The sequence below is a fragment of the Calidris pugnax genome, unplaced genomic scaffold (assembly GCF_001431845.1).
Source record: "Calidris pugnax isolate Ruff unplaced genomic scaffold, ASM143184v1 scaffold18, whole genome shotgun sequence".
NCBI classification, from domain to species: domain Eukaryota; kingdom Metazoa; phylum Chordata; class Aves; order Charadriiformes; family Scolopacidae; genus Calidris; species Calidris pugnax.
In genome coordinates, this window is record NW_015090812.1 from 1737565 (window position 1) to 1764283 (window position 26719).

Consider the following 26719-nt stretch of genomic DNA (forward strand, 5'->3'; position numbering starts at 1 on the left):
TGAAGACCCAAGTTCATATGTTGCCCAGAAATACAGATGCTTACATCAGCCAGGGACCATTAAATACATTACTTGCAATAAAGACACCAAAGAATTAATTTTTTTTTTTAATCTTTATGTGAATATAAAAGAATTCTTTCCAAAGAAAAAATAAAACCAAAAGTTTAAAAATTAGTGCAATTTTTCAAGTTCTATGCAACACAGTGTTTACATTTGTTTTAAACAGAAGATGTAGACACTGATACACTGAAACCCTTAACTCTAGCTTGAGTAGTGAGGGAAGGGAAAAAAGCAACAAAGTTAGGAAAATTACTTTACTAGACATTACCAACTCTTAAACAATTGTTTTCATTTTCTAATTCCTAAACTATTTATGGCTACCTAAATATAACATCAGTATTGCTTATATTACTTATTTCCAAGTAAGTGTATATTGTTGAAAATAGAATACCCATTTATATTTATATATTTTAATGAACAAAAAAAAATCAGTTAGGTGAAAATTTATTTTCAGTGAACATTTCTTAATCCACTATAATACAGTTGTTGCAAAAGAATCTTCTCAAAACTGCTGCCTCATCTGCCTTGAGTAAGAGAACCTACTAGCCCAAAATTTGTATTATTGCTACAAAATGTTTCCCTTCTATAGTGGTTATTCTTAATCTTATATAAAAAAAAATATTAACAAGTTGATATGTCAATCAGAATGTATTTTTGTTTCTTTGGATCTCTATTACCCGTTTTACTGGAAACTGGCTAAAGTTACTCATAAAGCTGATTAAATTCAGCAATATTCAATGATTTTATCTCGTAATTTGAATCGGTTTCCACCTGTGCTGTCTGGGCATGACACAAACTCGTCTCGCAGCAGAGACAAGAAGCCTCTCTCTTTGTCCTGCCTCAGCCATGGTGCCACCACATCAGAGAACATCATCTCAATGTTGTTCTGCTGCTACGTGTCGCACACAACTCCACTGTAACACAGCAAAACTATTAGTGGCGTCTTTTTTTTTGACATGAATGAAGTTAACATTAAAATGATACTTATTTTAATGATCCTTTCTGCACAGCCAGATGAGCTGAAGCAAATACAACACCGTGATTATAATTAAATATTTATTTCTACAGATCAGTTCCTCATTCATAGGACCTAACCCAAGCTTAACCAGCTATAGAAAAGCCACTCTTAAACAGGTTTTCAATCCCAAAGAAACACTTAAATTATATTCACAGGCTTAACTTTTAATAGTTTGGAAAAGTGCCAAATATTGAAATTTCATCCAATATCTGAAAACCTGATTCATTTTTGGCAACCCCAGTAAGACTACTGGGGACCACCTTGCCTTGAAAAAGGCTGATCCTTGTCTCTAGTTCCATATTTAAATTCTTCCATTGCTAGTGAGAAGACCAGCTTCCAATTAAATGATATGGAGGTTCTTGGTCATTTTTGGTCCCAGGGTCTGCAGTTTTGAGAAGTGTACATCAAAGACATTTGCTCCAAGCTTTTCACTATTCAGCACCTGATATGACTATTGACACAGCTCTACTACTGTGAGAAGTAACACAAATGCATCAAAGCCTACTAGCTAGATGAGTATCTGAAAGACGTCCATGAAAGTTTCCATGCTGTAAAGAATGAGGGTTAAGAGACCCACTCAACACCATCAGTGACAGTTTCACATTTCACTAAAACACACCAAAGTACCAGGCTTTAGAAACATAAGCGTCTTGATAAGACTTAAGTCCCCTGTTCCACTGCTCACCACTATCTCCCACGCCATAACAGATTCAACAAGCAACTGTACCTTAGAAATACAAACCCCAATAATATCACTGCAGCAATAAAAGACCTCAAAACCCAAGAGGTAGTCCAAGGAAGCATAGAGTCCTGAAGAACGCAACCCGGCAGACACAACTGTGCAACAGCAGTCTGTCTGGCATGTTCTCTGCTCATGCCACACTTAGCATGAGACTGGCTTTTAAACAAAAGTTTAAACAAAACTTGTGTAGACACAAGTTTTGAAAGAGGAAATCTCTGTTGAATGTACAGCACTAAAACTATCACCACAACTAGAGAAGCAACGTTGACTAAGTATTAAAAATGAATACTTCCCTTTTCTCTAGCATTGCATGCAATGCCCAATAAAGAACTTAAGAAGCCGGGGAAGGAAGAAACTGAAGCAGTAGCCATACTGAGGGGCATGCAAAATGGAAGACTACTCAAATTTCACAATTTGAAACTGAAATTCTGCAAAGCTGAACCCCACTCTCAAACCAAAGACAGCATTAATGGCTAAGACAGACATATGCTTCCTATCACACATATGGTTGAGCTTTATATTAGATCACAGACTGGTATAGCACCCTCAAATCCTTAGTTTAAGTGTATTCATTACATTTTAAGGGCTGCTGTAATTTTATTTTATTTAACTACGGGTATAATTGATTTGTTCTAGACAATTTGCAAAGAATTTTCCTAAAAAACACAGTTCACAATAAAAATAAGACATTTAGTAAATAGTGACACAAGTTTTGTGAAAGACAGCAACTTCCCCCACACAAATTTCAGATATCAAACCCCATTTCATCCTCTTCAATCTAGATACTGCAAAACTGTAATACAGTTTTGCACTTTTCTCCCTGCCAACAAACAATCTTTTCTGCCAACCACTAGCAAATCTCTTTCATTCATCTGCCTACCATAGTTAGTTCAGAACAACTGAAGTGAAACCACGTTTAAAAAAAGAGGAAGAGTAATTTCTATTCAAAAGGTTGTATAAATAGCTGGAAATAAATGGGGTTCCTTCCCATCTGAGCCCCTTTCTGCAAATAAATGCAGCGTACCAAAATGCCAGACTTTTAAAATACAGCCCAGACTTTTGAATTACTATAATAGCTTTTTGTCTTACACAGGAAAAGACAGCTTATTTGGCTTTAGTGAATTCAACATCTTAAAGACAGGTTTTCCTTAATATATATATATTTTCACAAACTTAATCTTTTTTTTTTTTAAATAAACTGTGTAATTCTGCTTCTCACTTGAGATGACAAAACAAATCCTGTCTTCTGTTATGTAACAAGTCAACTGGTACTACCTTTTTTTTTTTCCTATAAATGCAAGTATTTTCTTGCTTTTAAAATTATACTTCATATTCTAGAAAAAAAAAAAAGTATTTATTAAAACATGGTACCGATCTTTTAAATTTATTTTTAGAAGAGCCCAGCAAAAATGCCCCATATTGCCAGTTTCCTGAAGTACATTTTTGCATAACATCTTCCTATTACAAAAGTCAACTTTCTAGCCCAAACCCATTAAATAAAGTTTTAAATATATAGTGCCAATTTTTATATTTACAATATATTCTGAAGGCAAATATAAATCTTTTAAGTTGTGCTTGTAAATACATAATGCAGTTATTAAATCTGCTTCTACTTGGAAAACTATGTGCTACCTCTAGACGCACCACTGATCAACTTAATGACTTCTTGATAGGTTCTGATGTTGAATTCGCAGTTGCCCACCATTCTAACCTCCCCTTTTATCAAGTAGGTAAAGTGGAAGTTATAAAACATTTAAGGACACTTTAGCATGTAAGTTTTCCTCATGGTCCTTGTGGTTTAGTCAGATGTTGCACCCTGTACTTTAACAGTGAGATTCCTTCTGGTATTGGTGACGTGACGTTGTTGAGCTAGGAATGAGCGTCCAGGGCCGTCTCTGTAGGTACCACTACTGCCAACTAATCTTGATTCCATACCCAGCTTCTGAAGAGTCATGCTCTGCAAATAAGTTAAACAACATTTACAATATAGCAAAAACAGAAGAAAGAAATCTGCCATCTTTCAGACACAAACCTCCCACTTACTTAGTTTGCACACATAATTTCTTTTACTGTAGTTCCAGCTCTTACTGCCATAAGAGCTATGAACCAAGGCTGAAGAAAATAAGATTCATTCATGTTCATGTAGAATCTGTTAATTTTAGCTTATTGTAAAGTTATTCCTTTATTAAGTAAGCCACTTCATTTTTCCCTTCCTTTTTTGATTCCCCAGTCCAGTGTTTCTTTATTAAACTATTTAAACATCGCTTCATACAAAGATGAACAGCTTCTCCAGTCCTTTCCACAGCAATCCAATGTCAAACTTTCTATCAACCTCTGCAACACTGTGGCAGGACGAGAGGATGGCTCTTGCTTTATTTCACAAATACTGTGCTAAAGGCACTGAACATCTTAGAGCAGAAGCCTGGGAAGCTTTGAACCACGGTCTCCCTTTGTCTCAAGCTAAATTCTATTGAACATCCAGGAATTTAGCCCACTAAATCCAGATGGAAGCTTGTGGCAGCTCCCCAGTCCAGTGTTTCTTTATTAAACTATTTAAACATCGCTTCATACAAAGATGAACAGCTTCTCCAGTCCTTTCCACAGCAATCCAATGTCAAACTTTCTATCAACCTCTGCAACACTGCGGCAGGATGAGAGGATGGCTCTTGCTTTATTTCACAAATACTGTGCTAAAGGCACTGAACATCTTAAAGCAGAAGCCTGGAAAGCTTTGAACCATGGTCTCCCTTTGTCTCAAGCTGAATGCTATTGAACATCCAGGAATTTAGCTCACTAAATCCAGATGGAAGCTTGTGGCAGCAAACAGTAGATTACTAACATGGAAGTCAAGGCCTACGCCAAATTTAACTCTCCTGTTCCAAAGCACAGAAGACATGCAGAAAACAGAGCAAAATAATTTCACAAAATAGTTGGCTATTAAGGTATTTTCCCTTTAGGCTGCTATCAAAAACTTGGGAAATACCAGCCTTGACATTATCTCAATAGGATTGGAAATTCCAGATAGATCTCACTCAAGTTTGCATTCAGGCTTGAAGTCAAAATTAGCAAGTGGAAGAGTGATCTCATTTTGAACTGGAGCCCTCAGGCTTTGCTCCTTTCCTTAGTTCTCTGGTTTCAGACATGAGGCCACGCTAATCTGCAAGTTCATTTTTTCCACCACAAGTAGCTACCTGGTTTCAGACATGAGGCCACGCAAGTTCATTTTTTCCACCACAAGTAGCTAAACTATTAGTTTTCTCTCCTAAGCACCAGTGCATAGTGAATCTAAAAAGGAAATAAAAATATTTAACCATCTCATTTAGCAAAATGTATTTTTCCGATTCCTGAGATACCAACAAACTTTTGACCCACCTTGTTATACCATGCAGTTACAATTAGCTTTTCCTCATAATCACGTAACTTAGCAAGCTTGAATTCAGCCTGCAAACAGACAACAGAGAAGACAAATCTCAATTAAAACACAATTAAAACACAAAAATAATCTGCGTAAACTTACACTCTGGTGAGTGAAATAAACACATGCAGCAGAAATGCTGAAATATGCAAAATAACTAGAAGTCTAAGAAGTGTAAACAAAGAGAGTTCCATAAATGACTATGAGAGAACTTATAGACTACTTTAGGACGAGAATATACTTCACAAAAATTGCAGTTCAGCTTAGAAACATACTTTGAGGGTGTACAGAGGGGAAATGTATGAAACTCCAGGATGTATCAGATAGTTTAGAAATAATTTAGTAATTTTTTTTACCTGAAAGTCAAAGGTTTTACTCTACTATATAGTTTCAAGAACTCCAGTACATAAACCCACTGGTATCAAGTGGGTTTTTGATTGAACAAGTCACTGCTCAAAATACCTAGTCCCTCATACAAACTAAATTACGTTACTATTGAAAAAATCAGACTCCACAGCTCTGTGCAAGTTACTTCATAAGACTAATAGTTTTGCTGTGTTACGTATCTCACAGCTTTCCAGAAGGTTTAGAAAGAATCCAAACAGTTTCGGTTGTACATTGAAAAACACTGTTGAAAAGTAAACTGTTGGGACAGATTTCTACACGGATACAAAGTTAAAAAAACCAAACTAAAAACCTCTGGGTTTGATGGGCTGTGCAGTTTCTAACTGAATGAAGACTGAAGGGTAGTGGATCATTAGGAAACAGTAACTTGAGCTTCTAATACAGGAGACCGCACAATATATTAGAAGTCATTATTAAATATATATAAATTTTTACCTCTAGTGCGTCAATTTTTTTGTCTTTCTCCATTAACTGTTTTCTGAGCAACATAATTTCTGCTGATGCGGGATTTAGCTTGGGGTCTAAGGTTTTTATCACCTGTACAAGGCAAAACAAAAGCATTACAAGTCAGGTTTGATTCTCAGCAGCTCCGCATCTCATTTGCTCACAGGAGAAATATGAAAACAGACAGAGCATTAGTCAGGCAATTATGATGAAAACTAGGCTGCTCCACTGTACAACAGAAGATATCAAAGGATACAAAGGAATCTTTAATGCATCTCATGCTGTAGCCTAAACCCCTTTCTCTCATATACTTAACTGACTGCAGTCGAGCAATCTGACTAAAAATGCAACACATAGCTACTGATTTTAGCTGGGAGCTGGAGGTAGGGGACTCAAATCCATTGTTTAACAATTTACGAGGGAAGAATGTGTATGTTCTGAAATATATTGCTTACATTTCTTGCTTTCTCAAGGTACATTTTATATCTCTCTTCCATTGCTTTCATATCCTCATCTTTTTTCCGCAAAGCTGCTTCCAGCTCTCCAATCTTCTGGGCTGTTTACAGAAATAGATAGAAAAAATAAAAATAGGCATGGTACTATCAAGGCTTCTGTGTTCTCTTGATTTAATCACCCCCAAATAAACTTTCTAGCTACTACACAATCACCTCAGTTCTTGTTTTTATTTCAGTTATATCCTAAGATCCCACCTGATTCTGAGTTTCCATTTTGTAGAGTACTATTCAACAAAATTAAGACCCCATGAACCTCTCCCTGCCCACCACAAAGCAAAAACACCAAACACCCTCCCCCCAGTGGCTATCGGAATCATTTCAGAAGAAACTTAAAAAAGCCCAACTCAAAACAGCTTACGGTTCTGACTGTCATCAGGCTGGAGTTCTGCAAGATCAGCCTCTTTCTTCTGTAACTCATCATGAACTTCATTCAGCTTTTCCCTGTGAATGAAAGTCTGGGCTAAGGATTGAGTTCACCAATAATTTCACACACAGTTTTAAGAGCTGAAAACCAAAACTCACTTGTGGAAGTGTTTAAACAACTGTTTTAAACTCTTGCAATTCTTTTGAGTTTAAATAGAAGTATTAGCAGGTATTTTTGAAGAACCATAAAAAGTTGTGACTTTTTAATAGAGTGCCATTTACATAAAATTAGACACAAGTAAGAAAATGAACAACAATGTCCTTAGCAGGAACTACGTCTGCTGAAAGGATGGAAATATTTCAGAAAAATGAAATGCATTTTTGAGTGCAGTAACAGTGATGGTTTTAGCACTTTGTTATAGAATCGGAGCAGTTAAAATGCTATTGGTGATCAAGAGATAAGTTAAATGGATACTAGTATTACGAGATGACGATGATTAGAGTAGACAAACCTAGAACACTAATACTTAACTATCTACACGTTTGATTGTCAATTCAGTGTCTTAGAAAAACAAGACATACCTACAAAGACTTAGACAGTTTCTGTGCTACAACAGTCAAATTATTTAGCATAAATAAGCTAGCATGGACGCATGTGCATTACTTACATGTGTGCTGCCAACTTCTGCTTCAGGTTGCTAGACTGAAAGAGTTAAAATTCAGATATATGTCAGTATTTGATACCATGAAATGTTAAAGTGCTCTTACAAATCAGCCAAGAATACTTAACACACCTAAGTCAAACCAAATAAACCCTAATTTTTTTTTGTAAGTACCTGCATTCATAATTTTTTTTTGCATCGCAGATACCAATTCCAGCATCTTTTTCCTTTAAAACTGTTCTACCTATACCAGCATTTAATGATAAAACTAGAGATTTTTAAAAGCAAAGTAGAAAGTCGAAGAGCTAAAGTTCCATAAAGGAAGCAGGGGGGAAGAAATAACACAGAACATGAGCTTTTCAACTAAAATGCAGTTGGTGTGGGGGTCTTGCGGACTCTCATACTATAGACGCTAAACTCATCTGCTCTGAATACAGTGGAGCCAAGTCTGTGTTACATAAACAAGCAGGAGAAAGTTTCTAGAATACATTGAAGAGCATCAATTGTTTTAAGATCTTTGCACGTGGGATCTTTTGAAAGGTGGGAGAAGGTGTGAGTTTGGGTTGAGAGATGTTGAGTGACCCAAAGGGGCTTTAAAGCCCACTTATTCTTACTATTGCATAAACCAGCGTGTTTGAAACTAATTCAAAAGGAAAAAAGTGCCACAAAAACCCATGAACAAACAAAAAACTCTAAATAAACCAGAGCATCCTGGAAAGGGTGTAACACAGCTGGACCAGGGTCTTAGGGGAAGGCAGAGGCTTTTTTTGGCAGCAAACAAGGCCGGGCAGCAAGCACGAGCTGGGGGTGTGACGGGTGGCTGTCTCCACAGGGAAGCGCTCCTGCCTGGGGGAGCTGCTGGCCCGCTCCGAGCTCTTCCTCTACTTCACGTCTCTGCTCCAGAAGTTCACCTTCCGGCCACCCCCAAACACCACGCTCAACCTCCAGTTCAAGCTGGGCATCACGATGGCCCCACAGCCCTACAAGATCTGCGCCGTGCCCCGGTAGGGAAGCCTTGGCCACCATCCTTGCAGAGAAAGAACATCCTTCGGCAAGGATGCTGAACGCCAGCTGTTGGAGGCTCCAAAGGAAAACCACCACTCGGCTTCAGGGAGGGCTGGGCAGTTTGGTTGTTCTTTTGTTTGTTTCTTTTAAAGCCATTGCACAATCACTTCTTTTACAAGCGGACCTTGCACCCAGTGTCACGCGAGACAAGTGATCAGCCTGGGATCTGTCCTAGGAGGGCACTTCCAGCCTTGCCATGCAGCACCAGAAATGGACGAGGGGCCTGGGGCTTTCCTGGTTTAATGAGGGATGGGCCACGCTCCACCGTGGCAGGAGAATGAGCAACACTTTAGGAACTGCAGAGTTCAGGCTGTGGCTGGGTACTGTGGAAGAACAGTACCAGCCCTGGGTTTTTAACAGGAATGCAGGTATTCATTGCCAATGTTTTCTGATTTTGTTATCCTTGACTTGTAATCCATTTTAAAAAATGTCACTCTATAACATCTCTTTCTCCTGCATCAATAAAGCCTTACTGAAATATTTGTGTCCAGAAGCATTCTGCAATGTGAAAACCAACACAGGCCACTTCCAGCACTGTCTGTAGCCTTCAGCCGTGCCCCACATTTTGGGATGAGGAGGTGGCAGGGGGCAGGGAGCCCACCTGGGCAGAGGCAGCCGACCTGTGTCGCTGTGGCATTGCTCTCTCTTAGCAGAGAGGTCAGCAGAGTAACAGCACAGGTAATTCTTACAGAACTGATGAAAACAAATTACCCTGACAGCACACAGAAATCAGCAGGAAAACCATCACAGCCTGTGGCCAGGTCCTGGTGTGCCACAGCAATTAAGAGTGGAACACCCACACGGAGCTTCAGAATGCTCTCCACTCTGACAGATCTTTCTATAAAACATCTGTACTTGTAGTTATAGAAGTTGTCGAGTGTTGCCTCCTAGAATACACTTAATTCACACTCACCGGGCGCCTCTGCCAGCCCAAAAGCCCTTCCACACATTGAGGGACAGAATCATAGAATTGTCTAGGCTGGAAGGGACCTTTCAGATCATCTAGTCCAACCATCAACCATACACGGACAAAAATCATCACTAAACCAAACTGGTAAGCAAACAAGCAGCCCACAGCAAGAGATATCATTACTTACCCTCATCAGGATAGGCAGGACAAGGATTAAGGTTCAGAGAAAGGGAAAACCTGTAGTACAAACAAGCCTGAAGCGAGGCCCCTGAAGAAAACCTGCTTGTGACACCTCCTTCCTGCTAACCTTCACTCTGGAGGGCTGAACAGCTGCTGGCTCATTCCCAACCTCACACCTGGGTTGAGCTTAGAGCTCAGGGAACATAAAAGCTGTCAACCAGACTAAGGACTGGGCATATAAATAACCTGCAAGGAAGACCTGAAGAGAGCAGTCAGGGTTTTTTGGCAAATAATAACAAGCATGGTGATTTACAGGTGTGTACCTGTTCTCTACGTCCTTTTAGGTGGGGCCGAGGAGAGCAGGCAGCGATCCAGACTGATTTCCAAAGCAATAGTCGATCACTGAAGTCACTCAACAGCTGTTTTACGGTGGGTTTTAGTCTTTTCACTTCACAAGGTCACTTGCCCAGCCCTCAGATGACTGTCAGCAGACCCAGCAGAGGGAGCAGAAATAGAAGCAGGAATGACCTGCAAAGAGGAGGGGAAGGTAACACAACCCTGATTTGTTGTTACCACACAACATATGTACGCTCATTACACAGACATGTCACGTATCTCCCATTTTAGATGGTGTAACGATATCAACATGAAGACCCAAGTTCATATGTTGCCCAGAAATACAGATGCTTACATCAGCCAGGGACCATTAAATACATTACTTGCAATAAAGACACCAAAGAATTAATTTTTTTTTTTTAATCTTTATGTGAATATAAAAGAATTCTTTCCAAAGAAAAAATAAAACCAAAAGTTTAAAAATTAGTGCAATTTTTCAAGTTCTATGCAACACAGTGTTTACATTTGTTTTAAACAGAAGATGTAGACACTGATACACTGAAACCCTTAACTCTAGCTTGAGTAGTGAGGGAAGGGAAAAAAGCAACAAAGTTAGGAAAATTACTTTACTAGACATTACCAACTCTTAAACAATTGTTTTCATTTTCTAATTCCTAAACTATTTATGGCTACCTAAATATAACATCAGTATTGCTTATATTACTTATTTCCAAGTAAGTGTATATTGTTGAAAATAGAATACCCATTTATATTTATATATTTTAATGAACAAAAAAAAATCAGTTAGGTGAAAATTTATTTTCAGTGAACATTTCTTAATCCACTATAATACAGTTGTTGCAAAAGAATCTTCTCAAAACTGCTGCCTCATCTGCCTTGAGTAAGAGAACCTACTAGCCCAAAATTTGTATTATTGCTACAAAATGTTTCTCTTCTATAGTGGTTATTCTTAATCTTATATAAAAAAAAATATTAACAAGTTGATATGTCAATCAGAATGTATTTTTGTTTCTTTGGATCTCTATTACCCGTTTTACTGGAAACTGGCTAAAGTTACTCATAAAGCTGATTAAATTCAGCAATATTCAATGATTTTATCTCGTAATTTGAATCGGTTTCCACCTGTGCTGTCTGGGCATGACACAAACTCGTCTCGCAGCAGAGACAAGAAGCCTCTCTCTTTGTCCTGCCTCAGCCATGGTGACACCACATCAGAGAACATCATCTCAATGTTGTTCTGCTGCTACGTGTCGCACACAACTCCACTGTAACACAGCAAAACTATTAGTGGCGTCTTTTTTTTTGACATGAATGAAGTTAACATTAAAATGATACTTATTTTAATGATCCTTTCTGCACAGCCAGATGAGCTGAAGCAAATACAACACCGTGATTATAATTAAATATTTATTTCTACAGATCAGTTCCTCATTCATAGGACCTAACCCAAGCTTAACCAGCTATAGAAAAGCCACTCTTAAACAGGTTTTCAATCCCAAAGAAACACTTAAATTATATTCACAGGCTTAACTTTTAATAGTTTGGAAAAGTGCCAAATATTGAAATTTCATCCAATATCTGAAAACCTGATTCATTTTTGGCAACCCCAGTAAGACTACTGGGGACCACCTTGCCTTGAAAAAGGCTGATCCTTGTCTCTAGTTCCATATTTAAATTCTTCCATTGCTAGTGAGAAGACCAGCTTCCAATTAAATGATATGGAGGTTCTTGGTCATTTTTGGTCCCAGGGTCTGCAGTTTTGAGAAGTGTACATCAAAGACATTTGCTCCAAGCTTTTCACTATTCAGCACCTGATATGACTATTGACACAGCTCTACTACTGTGAGAAGTAACACAAATGCATCAAAGCCTACTAGCTAGATGAGTATCTGAAAGACGTCCATGAAAGTTTCCATGCTGTAAAGAATGAGGGTTAAGAGACCCACTCAACACCATCAGTGACAGTTTCACATTTCACTAAAACACACCAAAGTACCAGGCTTTAGAAACATAAGCGTCTTGATAAGACTTAAGTCCCCTGTTCCACTGCTCACCACTATCTCCCACGCCATAACAGATTCAACAAGCAACTGTACCTTAGAAATACAAACCCCAATAATATCACTGCAGCAATAAAAGACCTCAAAACCCAAGAGGTAGTCCAAGGAAGCATAGAGTCCTGAAGAACGCAACCCGGCAGACACAACTGTGCAACAGCAGTCTGTCTGGCATGTTCTCTGCTCATGCCACACTTAGCATGAGACTGGCTTTTAAACAAAAGTTTAAACAAAACTTGTGTAGACACAAGTTTTGAAAGAGGAAATCTCTGTTGAATGTACAGCACTAAAACTATCACCACAACTAGAGAAGCAACGTTGACTAAGTATTAAAAATGAATACTTCCCTTTTCTCTAGCATTGCATGCAATGCCCAATAAAGAACTTAAGAAGCCGGGGAAGGAAGAAACTGAAGCAGTAGCCATACTGAGGGGCATGCAAAATGGAAGACTACTCAAATTTCACAATTTGAAACTGAAATTCTGCAAAGCTGAACCCCACTCTCAAACCAAAGACAGCATTAATGGCTAAGACAGACATATGCTTCCTATCACACATATGGTTGAGCTTTATATTAGATCACAGACTGGTATAGCACCCTCAAATCCTTAGTTTAAGTGTATTCATTACATTTTAAGGGCTGCTGTAATTTTATTTTATTTAACTACGGGTATAATTGATTTGTTCTAGACAATTTGCAAAGAATTTTCCTAAAAAACACAGTTCACAATAAAAATAAGACATTTAGTAAATAGTGACACAAGTTTTGTGAAAGACAGCAACTTCCCCCACACAAATTTCAGATATCAAACCCCATTTCATCCTCTTCAATCTAGATACTGCAAAACTGTAATACAGTTTTGCACTTTTCTCCCTGCCAACAAACAATCTTTTCTGCCAACCACTAGCAAATCTCTTTCATTCATCTGCCTACCATAGTTAGTTCAGAACAACTGAAGTGAAACCACGTTTAAAAAAAGAGGAAGAGTAATTTCTATTCAAAAGGTTGTATAAATAGCTGGAAATAAATGGGGTTCCTTCCCATCTGAGCCCCTTTCTGCAAATAAATGCAGCGTACCAAAATGCCAGACTTTTAAAATACAGCCCAGACTTTTGAATTACTATAATAGCTTTTTGTCTTACACAGGAAAAGACAGCTTATTTGGCTTTAGTGAATTCAACATCTTAAAGACAGGTTTTCCTTAATATATATATATTTTCACAAACTTAATCTTTTTTTTTTTTAAATAAACTGTGTAATTCTGCTTCTCACTTGAGATGACAAAACAAATCCTGTCTTCTGTTATGTAACAAGTCAACTGGTACTACCTTTTTTTTTTTCCTATAAATGCAAGTATTTTCTTGCTTTTAAAATTATACTTCATATTCTAGAAAAAAAAAAAAGTATTTATTAAAACATGGTACCGATCTTTTAAATTTATTTTTAGAAGAGCCCAGCAAAAATGCCCCATATTGCCAGTTTCCTGAAGTACATTTTTGCATAACATCTTCCTATTACAAAAGTCAACTTTCTAGCCCAAACCCATTAAATAAAGTTTTAAATATATAGTGCCAATTTTTATATTTACAATATATTCTGAAGGCAAATATAAATCTTTTAAGTTGTGCTTGTAAATACATAATGCAGTTATTAAATCTGCTTCTACTTGGAAAACTATGTGCTACCTCTAGACGCACCACTGATCAACTTAATGACTTCTTGATAGGTTCTGATGTTGAATTCGCAGTTGCCCACCATTCTAACCTCCCCTTTTATCAAGTAGGTAAAGTGGAAGTTATAAAACATTTAAGGACACTTTAGCATGTAAGTTTTCCTCATGGTCCTTGTGGTTTAGTCAGATGTTGCACCCTGTACTTTAACAGTGAGATTCCTTCTGGTATTGGTGACGTGACGTTGTTGAGCTAGGAATGAGCGTCCAGGGCCGTCTCTGTAGGTACCACTACTGCCAACTAATCTTGATTCCATACCCAGCTTCTGAAGAGTCATGCTCTGCAAATAAGTTAAACAACATTTACAATATAGCAAAAACAGAAGAAAGAAATCTGCCATCTTTCAGACACAAACCTCCCACTTACTTAGTTTGCACACATAATTTCTTTTACTGTAGTTCCAGCTCTTACTGCCATAAGAGCTATGAACCAAGGCTGAAGAAAATAAGATTCATTCATGTTCATGTAGAATCTGTTAATTTTAGCTTATTGTAAAGTTATTCCTTTATTAAGTAAGCCACTTCATTTTTCCCTTCCTTTTTTGATTCCCCAGTCCAGTGTTTCTTTATTAAACTATTTAAACATCGCTTCATACAAAGATGAACAGCTTCTCCAGTCCTTTCCACAGCAATCCAATGTCAAACTTTCTATCAACCTCTGCAACACTGTGGCAGGACGAGAGGATGGCTCTTGCTTTATTTCACAAATACTGTGCTAAAGGCACTGAACATCTTAGAGCAGAAGCCTGGGAAGCTTTGAACCACGGTCTCCCTTTGTCTCAAGCTAAATTCTATTGAACATCCAGGAATTTAGCCCACTAAATCCAGATGGAAGCTTGTGGCAGCAAACAGTAGGTTACTAACATGGAAGTCAAGGCCTATGCCAAATTTAATTCTCCTGTTCCAAAGCACAGAAGACATGCAGAAAACAGAGCAAAATAATTTCACAAAATAGTTGGCTATTAAGGTATTTTCCCTTTAGGCTGCTATCAAAAACTTGGGAAATACCAGCCTTGACATTATCTCAATAGGATTGGAAATTCCAGCTAGATCTCACTCAAGTTTACATTCTGGCCTGAAGTCAGAATTAGCAAGTGGAAGAGTGATCTCATTTTGAACTGGAGCCCTCAGGCTTTGCTCCTTTCCTTAGTTCTCTGGTTTCAGACATGAGGCCACGCTAATCTGCAAGTTCATTTTTTCCACCACAAGTAGCTAAACTATTAGTTTTCTCTCCTAAGCACCAGTGCATAGTGAATCTAAAAAGGAAATAAAAATATTTAACCATCTCATTTAGCAAAATGTATTTTTCCGATTCCTGAGATACCAACAAACTTTTGACCCACCTTGTTATACCATGCAGTTACAATTAGCTTTTCCTCATAATCACGTAACTTAGCAAGCTTGAATTCAGCCTGCAAACAGACAACAGAGAAGACAAATCTCAATTAAAACACAATTAAAACACAAAAATAATCTGCGTAAACTTACACTCTGGTGAGTGAAATAAACACATGCAGCAGAAATGCTGAAATATGCAAAATAACTAGAAGTCTAAGAAGTGTAAACAAAGATATTCCCATAAATGACTATGAGAGAAATTATAGACTACTTTAGGAAGAGAATATACTTCACAAAAATTGCAGTTCAGCTTAGAAACATACTTTGAGGATGTACAGAGGGGAAATGTATGAAACTCCAGGATGTATCAGATAGTTTAGAAATAATTTAGTAATTTTTTTTACCTGAAAGTCAAAGGTTTTACTCTACTATATAGTTTCAAGAACTCCAGTACATAAACCCACTGGTATCAAGTGGGTTTTTGATTGAACAAGTCACTGCTCAAAATACCTAGTCCCTCATACAAACTAAATTACGTTACTATTGAAAAAATCAGACTCCACAGCTCTGTGCAAGTTACTTCATAAGACTAATAGTTTTGCTGTGTTAGGTATCTCACAGCTTTTCAGAGGGTTTAGAAAGAATCCAAACAGTTTCAGTTTCTGTTGTACATTGAAAAACACTGTTGAAAAGTAAACTGTTGGGACAGATTTCTACACGGATACAAAGTTAAAAAAACCAAACTAAAAACCTCTGGGTTTGATGGGCTGTGCAGTTTCTAACTGAATGAAGACTGAAGGGTACTGGATCATTAGGAAACAGTAACTTGAGCTTCTAATACAAGAGACCGCACAATATATTAGAAGTCATTATTAAATATATATAAATTTTTACCTCTAGTGCGTCAATTTTTTTGTCTTTCTCCATTAACTGTTTTCTGAGCAACATAATTTCTGCTGATGCGGGATTTAGCTTGGGGTCTAAGGTTTTTATCACCTGTACAAGGCAAAACAAAAGCATTACAAGTCAGGTTTGATTCTCAGCAGCTCCGCATCTCATTTGCTCACAGGAGAAATATGAAAACAGACAGAGCATTAGTCAGGCAATTATGATGAAAACTAGGCTGCTCCACTGTACAACAGAAGATATCAAAGGATACAAAGGAATCTTTAATGCATCTCATGCTGTAGCCTAAACCCCTTTCTCTCATATACTTAACTGACTGCAGTCGAGCAATCTGACTAAAAATGCAACACATAGCTACTGATTTTAGCTGGGAGCTGGAGGTAGGGGACTCAAATCCATTGTTTAACAATTTACGAGGGAAGAATGTGTATGTTCTGAAATATATTGCTTACATTTCTTGCTTTCTCAAGGTACATTTTATATCTCTCTTCCATTGCTTTCATATCCTCATCTTTTTTCCGCAAAGCTGCTTCCAGCTCTCCAATCTTCTGGGCTGTTTACAGAAATAGATAAACAAAATAAAAATAGGCACGGTCCTATCAAGGCTTCTGTGTTCTCTTGATTTAATCACCCCCAAATAAACTTTCTAGCTACTACACAATCACCTCAGTTCTTGTTTTTATTTCAGTTATATCCTAAGGTCTCACCTGATTCTGAGTTTCCATTTTGTAGAGTACTATTCAACAAAATTAAGACCCCATGAACCTCTCCCTGCCCACCACAAAGCAAAAACACCAAACACCCTCCCCCCAGTGGCTATCGGAATCATTTCAGAAGAAACTTAAAAAAGCCCAACTCAAAACAGCTTACGGTTCTGACTGTCATCAGGCTGGAGTTCTGCAAGATCAGCCTCTTTCTTCTGTAACTCATCATGAACTTCATTCAGCTTTTCCCTGTGAATGAAAGTCTGGGCTAAGGATTGAGTTCACCAATAATTTCACACACAGTTTTAAGAGCTGAAAACCAAAACTCGCTTGTGGAAGTGTTTAAACAACTGTTTTAAACTCTTGCAATTCTTTTGAGTTTAAATAGAAGTATTAGCAGGTATTTTTGAAGAACCATAAAAAGTTGTGACTTTTTAATAGAGTGTCATTTACATAAAATTAGACACAAGTAAGAAAATGAACAACAATGTCCTTAGCAGGAACTACGTCTGCTGAAAGGATGGAAATATTTCAGAAAAATGAAATGCATTTTTGAGTGCAGTAACAGTGATGGTTTTAGCACTTTGTTATAGAATCGGAGCAGTTAAAATGCTATTGGTGATCAAGAGATAAGTTAAATGGATACTAGTATTACGAGATGACGATGATTAGAGTAGACAAACCTAGAACACTAATACTTAACTATCTACACGTTTGATTGTCAATTCAGTGTCTTAGAAAAACAAGACATACCTACAAAGACTTAGGTAGTTTCTGTGCTACAACAGTCAAATTATTTAGCATAAATAAGCTATCGTGGATGCATGTGCATTACTTACATGTGTGCTGCCAACTTCTGCTTCAGGTTGCTAGACTGAAAGAGTTAAAATTCAGATATATGTCAGTATTTGATACCATGAAATGTTAAAGTGCTCTTACAAATCAGCCAAGAATACTTAACACACCTAAGTCAAACCAAATAAACCCTAATTTTTTTTTGTAAGTACCTGCATTCATAATTTTTTTTTGCATCGCAGATACCAATTCCAGCATCTTTTTCCTTTAAAACTGTTCTACCTATACCAGCATTTAATGATAAAACTAGAGATTTTTAAAAGCAAAGTAGAAAGTCGAAGAGCTAAAGTTCCATAAAGGAAGCAGGGGGGAAGAAATAACACAGAACATGAGCTTTTCAACTAAAATGAAGTTGGTGTGGGGGTCTTGCGGACTCTCATACTATAGACGCTAAACTCATCTGCTCTGAATACAGTGGAGCCAAGTCTGTGTTACATAAACAAGCAGGAGAAAGTTTCTAGAATACATTGAAGAGCATCAATTGTTTTAAGATCTTTGCACGTGGGATCTTTTGAAAGGTGGGAGAAGGTGTGAGTTTGGGTTGAGAGATGTTGAGTGACCCAAAGGGGCTTTAAAGCCCACTTATTCTTACTATTGCATAAACCAGCGTGTTTGAAACTAATTCAAAAGGAAAAAAGTGCCACAAAAACCCATGAACAAACAAAAAACTCTAAATAAACCAGAGAAAAAAAAAAAAAAAAAAAATCACACACCAAACCACAACTCTGCCTTCTTAGTAGTTATCAGCACTAGACACACTGAAGTAGAGGCACATCTGAAAAAATGACTTGATGTTACACTGAAGGATTTAAAAGAAAACTGGCAAGATGTCTTCAAGGTCAAGAAGAACTTTCACTTACTCCGTCGTTCTTGGATCCCTGCTCCTGTAAAGTCTTTTGCAGATCTTCAATCTGCTGTTGTAACTCCCCGATACGCTCCTCATTTAGCCTTTTAGGAAGAAAAGACAGTTATTACCCATCTAAATAGATCACAACAGACAGATTCTTCTGTTTCAAGTCTGGATGACAGTGTTTCAGAGGGTTTACCCAGCAAGACTTAAACTTCAAAGAAACTGATTTCAAATGCTTTTAGTTTGAACTTCTGAAACAAACACATGACAGCTTTATTAAACATTTTTATTATAAAAAACCTAGAATGACTTAAAGTTTTGAGCAAACTTAACTACTCCAAATTCTCATATCTTGGTGAACTGCGTTTAGCATTAACTGATAGAGAAATTCAGACCATATCCCACTGTTACAACATGATGAGTCTGAAGTTCTAGAGATAGAGTTCACATCCTCTCTTGCCATATCAAGAATCATTCAGAGCTAAGAAGAGTGTCCTATAAGCAACACTTTTTTCCGACTACAGCACACACAGCTCTGTCACATTTTACAGCACCATATTTAAGCTACTTTCCCCCTTGTTTCTTCATAACCCTTCATTAATGATTACACTGGGGAAAGAAAAAGGGTAATTGGCTTTCCGCACAGTGCTACGCCACAGATGCAAGCCACAAGGCTGCTCTGAAGGTCTAGAAATTACTGTTTGCTATATTTTAAAATGCTGTTTCACTCATCACCTTTTCTCCGTTTCTAGTTCGTTCACCGTCCGATGCTTTTGCTCCAGCTGTTCCTGGAGCTCTGTAATACGTTCATTCTCTGATCCTTCCTGTTGTAACATAAGCATCTTATTCTCATGCTGCAGACGAATAAACATCTCTCTGAATCAAAAAGAATGAAAAAGTCACTATTAATTAAGAAAATAGTGACTAAGAGTAGGAGGTAATATTGCTGTTCACTCCCTCAACCTTACAGTGCAAAAACAGTTCTACTCAAGGATATAGTTGGAGTAACAATGCCATTTTTTATTAAAAGGTAACTTACATTGTTTTAAGCACCAATACAACTTAAGAGATGTGAACGAAGTTTTAAATTAAGGCACTTCAAACCCAGATTGTTCATGCTGCAGACGAATAAACATTTCTCTGAATCAAAAAGAACGAAAAAATCACTATTAATTAAGAAAACGGTGACTAAGAGTAGGAGGTAATATTACTGTTCACTTCCCCAACCTTACAGTGCAAAACCAGTTCTACTCAAGAATATAGTAACAATGCCATTTTTTATTAAAAGGTAACTTACATTTTAAGCACCACAACAACTTAAGAGATGTGAACAAAGTTTTAAATTAAGGCACTTCAAACCCAGATTGTTGTGCCTTTATGTTTCAGTCTGCCAGACTTTAAAAGTAATATTAGCCAGCCTTCAGCTGTTATGTCTTACTTGCTGCATATTATTTATTTATTCTGTCTGCCAGTGGCAAGCTAAGAGTTGTTTTGCTCCTTTAAAAAGCATGTTTCAAGCCAAACTATATATACAACAATCTGTAATACTTTCAGGAAAAAATGCAAAGTAATTATAATATGGAGAAATAATTATTAACAGCTCCATGAGGGTTCAGACAAGCATCAAGGAGGGAAAGCAAGACATGGGATAGAGAGTCACGTTGCTAAAAATACTGAACTTTTATGGGAACACTGTAATTCCCAACCCATGAAAGTCCCAAAACCACCTCAACCTTTTCGCCTTACCTATATTCCACTGGCAGAATTTCAGCAGCAAGATTCTCATGGCTTTTAACACGAGATGCGCCTGAAATTGCATGGGAAATTTGATTTAACAAACTTAAATAAATCACTAATATACATAAAAAGCCTCTGAAGAGAAAGCAATACCTGTTTGACTCAGGTGATCCTGCTGCATCTGTGAATACCGGAGCTCTTCATTTGTCTCTTTTAATGCATCACACTGTACTATCAGTCTCTGAGAAGACATATTTGAGGTGGAATTAAGTCATACAGCATCACTTTAAGACCAAATAACATTAATTAGGACTAGTACTGACACATACACATTTTGACATATATTTTATGTTTTGTATGTGCATTCATACATACACTTACAAGGTGCGTATGGAGAAATAATTAACAGCTACATGAGGGTTCAGAAAAGCATCAAGGAGGGAAAACAAGACATGGGATAGAGAGTCGTGTTGCCAAAAATACTGAACTTTTATGGGAACACTGTAATTCCCAACCCATGAAAGTCCCAAAACCACCTCAACCTTTTCGCCTTACCTATATTCCACTGGCAGAATTTCAGCAGCAAGATTCTCATGGCTTTTAACACGAGATGCGCCTGAAATTGCATGGGAAATTTGATTTAACAAACTTAAATAAATCACTAATATACATAAAAAGCCTCTGAAGAGAAAGCAATACCTGTTTGACTCAGGTGATCCTGCTGCATCTGTGAATACCGGAGCTCTTCATTTGTCTCTTTTAATGCATCACACTGTACTATCAGTCTCTGAGAAGACATATTTGAGGTGGAATTAAGTCATACAGCTTCACTTTAAGACCAAATAACATTTATTAGGACTAGTACTGACACATACACATTTTAACATATATTTTATGTTTTGTATGTGCATTCATACACACACGTACAAGGTGCTAAACTTAATTTTTATGGCTATTTCTGAGTAGTTTTTCCTGAAACAGAGCATTTGAGGGACATTTATTAGATGTTCAGATAAACTCTCATTCTTACCTCTTTTTCTTTGATTAAAGCGTCATGCTTTTCTTCAAGTCTCTTCATTTCAAATGCCAGCTTATCAGCTCTTTTTGATTCTTCAGACAGTTTGTTATGCAGCTCCTGGACCTTTTTATAAAAATACTGTATTCAGCACATGCATGTTGCAAGATGCTACCTTTACAGGCTACGTTAAAAACCTTCACTCCTGCCTAGTTCAGCCAAAATAAACAGCTAGTCCTCCAAGCTTGGGGGAGGGAAGATGGGATGGAGGTATCTGTGTTTAGGGTGGTTTTTGGTTGTTGCTTTTTGTTTGTTTGTTTTGGTTTTTTAATTTGGTTTTGTTCAGCTTTTTGGGTTTTGTTTTTTGGTGTTTTTTTGTGGGTTTTTTTTGTGTTTGGTTACTCATTCAAGAGACTTACCTCTTTTTCTTTGATTAAAGCATCATGTTTTTCTTCAAGTCTCTTCATTTCAAATGCTAGCTTATCAGCTCTTTTTGATTCTTCAGACAGTTTGTTATGCAGCTCCTGGACCTTTTTATAAAAATACTGTATTCAGCACATGCATGTTGCAAGATGTTACCTTTACAAGCTACGTTAAAAACCTTTACTCCTGCCCAGTTCAGCCAAAACAAACAGGTAGTCCTCCAAGCTTGGGGGAGGGAAGATGGGATGGAGGTATCTGTGTTTAGGGTGGTTTTTGGTTGTTGCTTTTTGGTTGGTTGGTTTTTTTTAATTTGGTTTTGTTTAGCTTTTTGGGTTTTGTTTTTTGGTGGGTTTTTGTGGGGTTTGTGTTTGGTCGTTTTTTTTAAGATATTTAACTCCTGCATCACTTAATTACTACTGAAATAAGTGAAATTGAATTAACATTTCTACAGTTTTAAGTAAATTTCCACGAAGAAAGTTAAGAATATGACAGACAAGTGACCTCAGTAGTAGCTGAACAACCTCTCCCAGGCACACAAATTACCTCAGTTATAGTAAAGAGGAAAAGCCCACAAAGCAAGGGCCGCCAAACAGTTGAGGGGGCAGTTAAACCTGCTAATTTAATAAACAGAGAAAAAAAGAAAGGGAATGGCAGAGGAGTTTTCACAAATAGGAAATTCTAAGGGGATGATACAGGTTAAGTCCAGGGGCTGTTAAATTAAGCTGTTCGTTTATTTTTTCATTAAAACATAGCTAAATAATTTTATTTTTATTAAGACAACTATCTGAACAAAAAGTAACATTTTGCATATGGATGCAGCCTTACCTGTCTTTTGTAGGTTTCCAGTTGGGCACGTGCTGCGTTGGCTTTCTTCAGTTCATCCTCCAGACTGACTGTGTTGTGCATATACATCATGTTGTTATTTTACTAAGACAACTATCTGAACAAAAAGTAACATTTTGCATATGGATGCAGCCTTACCTGTCTTTTGTAGGTTTCCAGTTGGGCACGTGCTGCGTTGGCTTTCTTCAGTTCATCCTCCAGACTGACTGTGTTGTGCATATACATCATGTTGGTTTCTTGCAGAGACTTGACTTGTCTGCGGAAGTCATTGAGATCCTGGAGCTTTTTACGATACACTTCAACAGTTGATTCCAGCTTACTTGCCTTGTCTGCAGTAGCCCTTCAAGTATAAACAGGAATGAGAAGAGTCTGTTTCTTTAAAATATTAAAAAAGCCGAATTCTGCATTCATACACATTCAAGCCATTTTCAAAGGGAGATGCAATGTGCTTAACAGCAGAGTTAAATCTTACTGTTTTATTTTTTAATGCATAATCAATGCAAACTTGAATTATGCAAGGACTGCTTATGAAAATTGAAATCAGCACAAGGTTAAGTGGAAGTGAGACTGACATTCGTATGCCAGAAGTACAAGCAAGGGTTATTATGTCAAACATCTCTAGGGAATTCTGTGAGGTGCAATATAAATGCAATACAACATCTTGTGACAGACAGTCATCTCCAAGTACTGATAAGGAAAAACACACAGACATTCTCATTGCAGGGTTAGACCTAATTATACATAGTTAGAACATAACCACGCTATGAAAATGATCATTAGCAGGTACGACCAAGAATTACCAGCAGATCATTAACAAAAATCTATGTGGTAAGAAAATATTTGGATCATAAATACAGAAATTAGTTTTAATATCTGCCATCTCGCTTCACTACGATCTAATACAAGAAAATTATGGAAGAAAATATATAGTTAAGATTTGTTTCAGATGTTATTTAAGAACCACTATAAAGTTAAACACCTGAAACCAGTTTTCTTTCCATGTTTTAGTCATACTATTTGATGAATAGCAGACCTGCTTCTGCAATATAATTTGCTTTGGATATGTCTTGTGTGGTCTGGTATTTAATGTGGTTTACCAAAAATGGAATTCTGTTCTTATCAAGGTTATTGTGTATTTCATCTTCCTTCTGTTTATCTGTTACTAATCTAAGTCTAGCCTAGAATGCTGACACCAAAAGTTATGTCGAAGTTCTAGCTACATGTATGCTTTTCCACATCAGAAATGGCAGCCTCTTGGCAACACAAATGTCCCTTAATAACAATGCAAATACCACCATAATTCTTGCAGAACTTCACTTTTCATCCCACGTGAAGAAGAATAATTTCTGTATCAATTAATCCAGCTGCACAGAAAAATTTCATGTTACTATTCTTATACATGCAACAGAATCTATGCCTGAAAGTTTCCATCTTTGCTTAGTCAAAGGCCTCTTTTCACCTTTTCAAACTTTTATTTTAGACTCCTTCAGATAAGATCTATCTGCAGAAATAAAGCCTCGAAAAAAAAATAAAATCTTGTTAAATACAAAGCCTTGGATTTAATCATTAAATCCTGCTAATATGTGTGCGGGGAGTTTTCTCTATTACATACCTAAGAATATCATTTTCATCTTTCAAGGCTCTAGATTCTTCTGCCAAAGAGGTTAGCTCATTGTTTCTATGTTGCAGTTCAATCAGTTGTTTTTCCAGGTCTTCACAATGAACACGATAATCATCTTTTGCAGCTTCAAGCCTATTAGATCAAAACCAGGAACTTCATTAATAAACTCACCGTTACTATAAATTTTTCAGTTAGTGCTAGAACTATCACAAACATACAAGACAAAGGAAACCTATTGATTTAAGTAGCCAGAAAAGTAGTACTGTAACGATGGAACATTTTGGTAAATCATAATGGATTGAATACTACAAATTTACTATATCAATATCAAGGGATCAAATGCAAAGTGGGTTTTTTTTTCCCCCACAGGGATCAAGACTAATATGTAAAAGAAATCAATACAGTAAAGAGATATGGTAGTCTTGGCACTCATCTTCTACTTTCCATCACCTTTTTTGAAGTGTCAAATGACTACAATATCACAATTACAATATTTTCTACAACAAGTAACAGTTTCTTTTACTTTTTAAAGGTAAGGGCTGTCTTTCCAATTGTTTATGCATATTCGTATAGAAATCTTTTATAGAAAAATGAGCTGAGATGGAAAATCCTGAGAGCACCAGAAATTCGCAGTATATATCTGACATAACTAGAGAGGGATTTTTGAGAGAAATCATTTCATACCTGAAGTTTTCTTCTTGCAGTTGCTCCAGCTGCAACTGTGCATGAAAATACTTTTTCGCAACCACAGTATTTGGATCATCAAGAGAGTCATCTAATTGATCTAGCCTGTCATTCATAATCTCATTTTCTGACATCAAGCTGTTTTTTTCATCCTGGAGGGCAGCCACCTAATGCAGATAAAACAGCATCAACATTGTAAGACCTGTCTCCAACTGCAAAGAACTAAAGCAAGACAGCAGTACATCACCAAATTAGTTTATGAAAAAGGTTGAGCGTTTAGAAATTTTAGAATGTAATTCACGTAGCATACTTGACCATACAGATGCTTTAGTGTATGACAGTTATGAAGCACTAAAGGAAAAGTCCCTCTAAAAAAAAAACGACAAATTTTTGGAGCTGAAACCATGGTAAAGGCAGACAACGTAATATGGAGAGAAACCGGGACTTTGATTAAAAAAGGATACCATGGACACCATAATAAACAAAACTTTTAAGGACTGGTGTAAAGCTACTCTCCATCTTGCTTGTACTTCACAATAAGAAGCAGGATGGCACTGGCTAGCACACGAACACAGTACTGCCGTGCGCTCAGCAGTGAATGGCTGCGCAAGAAGCGGTTCCAGGCGCCGTAAGCCAGTAAGCACACACGCAAAAGGAAAAAAAAACCAAACCTAGACAGCTTCATATAGAGCATGCATTTTTTTGCAGCAGTCAAACAAGTTTGATATCGAAAGTGTTCACAGCTAAGCAAATGAGAATACAACACTTCATTGGAACAGTAAGTGTATTAACAGCCATAAAAACGGGGAAGGATTAAGAGGATAGAACCTTTAAAGTTTTTCTAGTGAAAGCTGTTGTGTTAATTTTAACATCCTGTCAAACATAAGAGCATGTAGCATGTGTTAGTTAACTGGCATTTAAACAGGGACAATACGCTTTTTGGGTTATGTTTTCCTGAATCATAAAGGAAACCTACCTTTCTTATACTCTTGGAAAATATCAAGGAAGACTGAGACCTTACAAGTGAATTTATTAAGAATTAGTTTAAATAAGAAGTGTCAGTCAATATTATGGCTTCAAATAAATAAAATGTAAAAAAAAATCCCCAATATATGATGATGACATTATTAGATAAAACATCAGATATAGCCTAAAGTATGCAATATTAAGAAACAGTTGGTGATCATAATTTAAAAGTCTACCAAATAGTTGCAAGAAAACACCCCAGTAATTAATCTACCACTTCATTAGATGCTGGCTTTCTAGTTCACTCTTACTACAAACCAGATGTCACTTTACTATAGACACACACACACCTGTGAGCAGAGAGCACACATGAGCTTTGCTCAGTATAATACTTCCTGTTCAAGGTCCAGCCACTCCTTAAACACATGCAACACTTTTAACATTAAAAAAAAAATCCCACACTCATCTCAGACAAAAAAAAAGAAAAAAAAACCCAAACCCAAACCTTCTCACAACTCGGAGCAATTTTTTCATCTTTTCTATTATTTCAGAATAACAGAAGCTGTGTCAAAGTCAACACAAATTATGAAGAGGTATTTTAAAAATGTGTCCCAGTATTAAAGAGTCATGGTGTCATTAACTCATGTGTTTGCTCCCTCAAACGCCTTTACCTGGCGCACACTATGTTATGAGCAACTGGCTTTGTGTAACCTATCATTAATTAAGAAAGAAATCTTGAAAGAAAAGTTTGTGAGAGGGGAGAATGCCTGGGACTTCTCTAGTGAGATGTACTAAGTCCCCTAATGGAAGCAGAAAGTGCAAGTACATTGTTAACCCAGCACCTCTAGAAGAGG

The 26719-nt window shown here is 37.1% G+C and overlaps 2 protein-coding genes and 1 long non-coding RNA gene across 3 annotated transcripts in view; all 3 read right to left on the bottom strand.

Annotated features, from left to right (window-relative positions):
- Positions 1-98: 98 nt before the first annotated feature.
- On the bottom strand, positions 99-7711 carry LOC106886366 (protein Hook homolog 1-like). The gene is made up of 6 exons (XM_014939208.1): positions 7631-7711; positions 6958-7040; positions 6540-6640; positions 6076-6177; positions 5193-5261; positions 99-3777 (listed from the first exon to the last, which is right to left on the bottom strand). Coding segments are annotated over exons 1-6 (516 nt in total). The 5' UTR covers positions 7633-7711; the 3' UTR covers positions 99-3618.
- Positions 7712-10524: 2813 nt separating this feature from the next.
- The window catches only part of HOOK1 (hook microtubule-tethering protein 1), a 29567-nt gene continuing 13372 nt past the window's right edge, over positions 10525-26719 (bottom strand). Inside the window, exons 9-22 of the mRNA XM_014939459.1 lie at positions 24900-25066; positions 24207-24347; positions 22733-22934; positions 21748-21858; positions 21013-21100; positions 20869-20929; positions 19312-19452; positions 18587-18674; positions 17711-17745; positions 17038-17120; positions 16620-16720; positions 16156-16257; positions 15267-15335; positions 10525-14204 (exon numbers count right to left, since the gene is read on the bottom strand). Of these exons, the coding sequence (XP_014794945.1) occupies positions 14046-14204; positions 15267-15335; positions 16156-16257; positions 16620-16720; positions 17038-17120; positions 17711-17745; positions 18587-18674; positions 19312-19452; positions 20869-20929; positions 21013-21100; positions 21748-21858; positions 22733-22934; positions 24207-24347; positions 24900-25066 (1548 nt within the window). The 3' untranslated portion in view covers positions 10525-14045. The remainder of the gene's footprint in view (positions 14205-15266; positions 15336-16155; positions 16258-16619; positions 16721-17037; positions 17121-17710; positions 17746-18586; positions 18675-19311; positions 19453-20868; positions 20930-21012; positions 21101-21747; positions 21859-22732; positions 22935-24206; positions 24348-24899; positions 25067-26719) is intronic.
- Positions 19689-20544, bottom strand: LOC106886470. The gene is made up of 3 exons (XR_001411660.1): positions 20467-20544; positions 20323-20383; positions 19689-19716 (listed from the first exon to the last, which is right to left on the bottom strand). It is a non-coding gene; the product is annotated as an uncharacterized LOC106886470 (long non-coding RNA).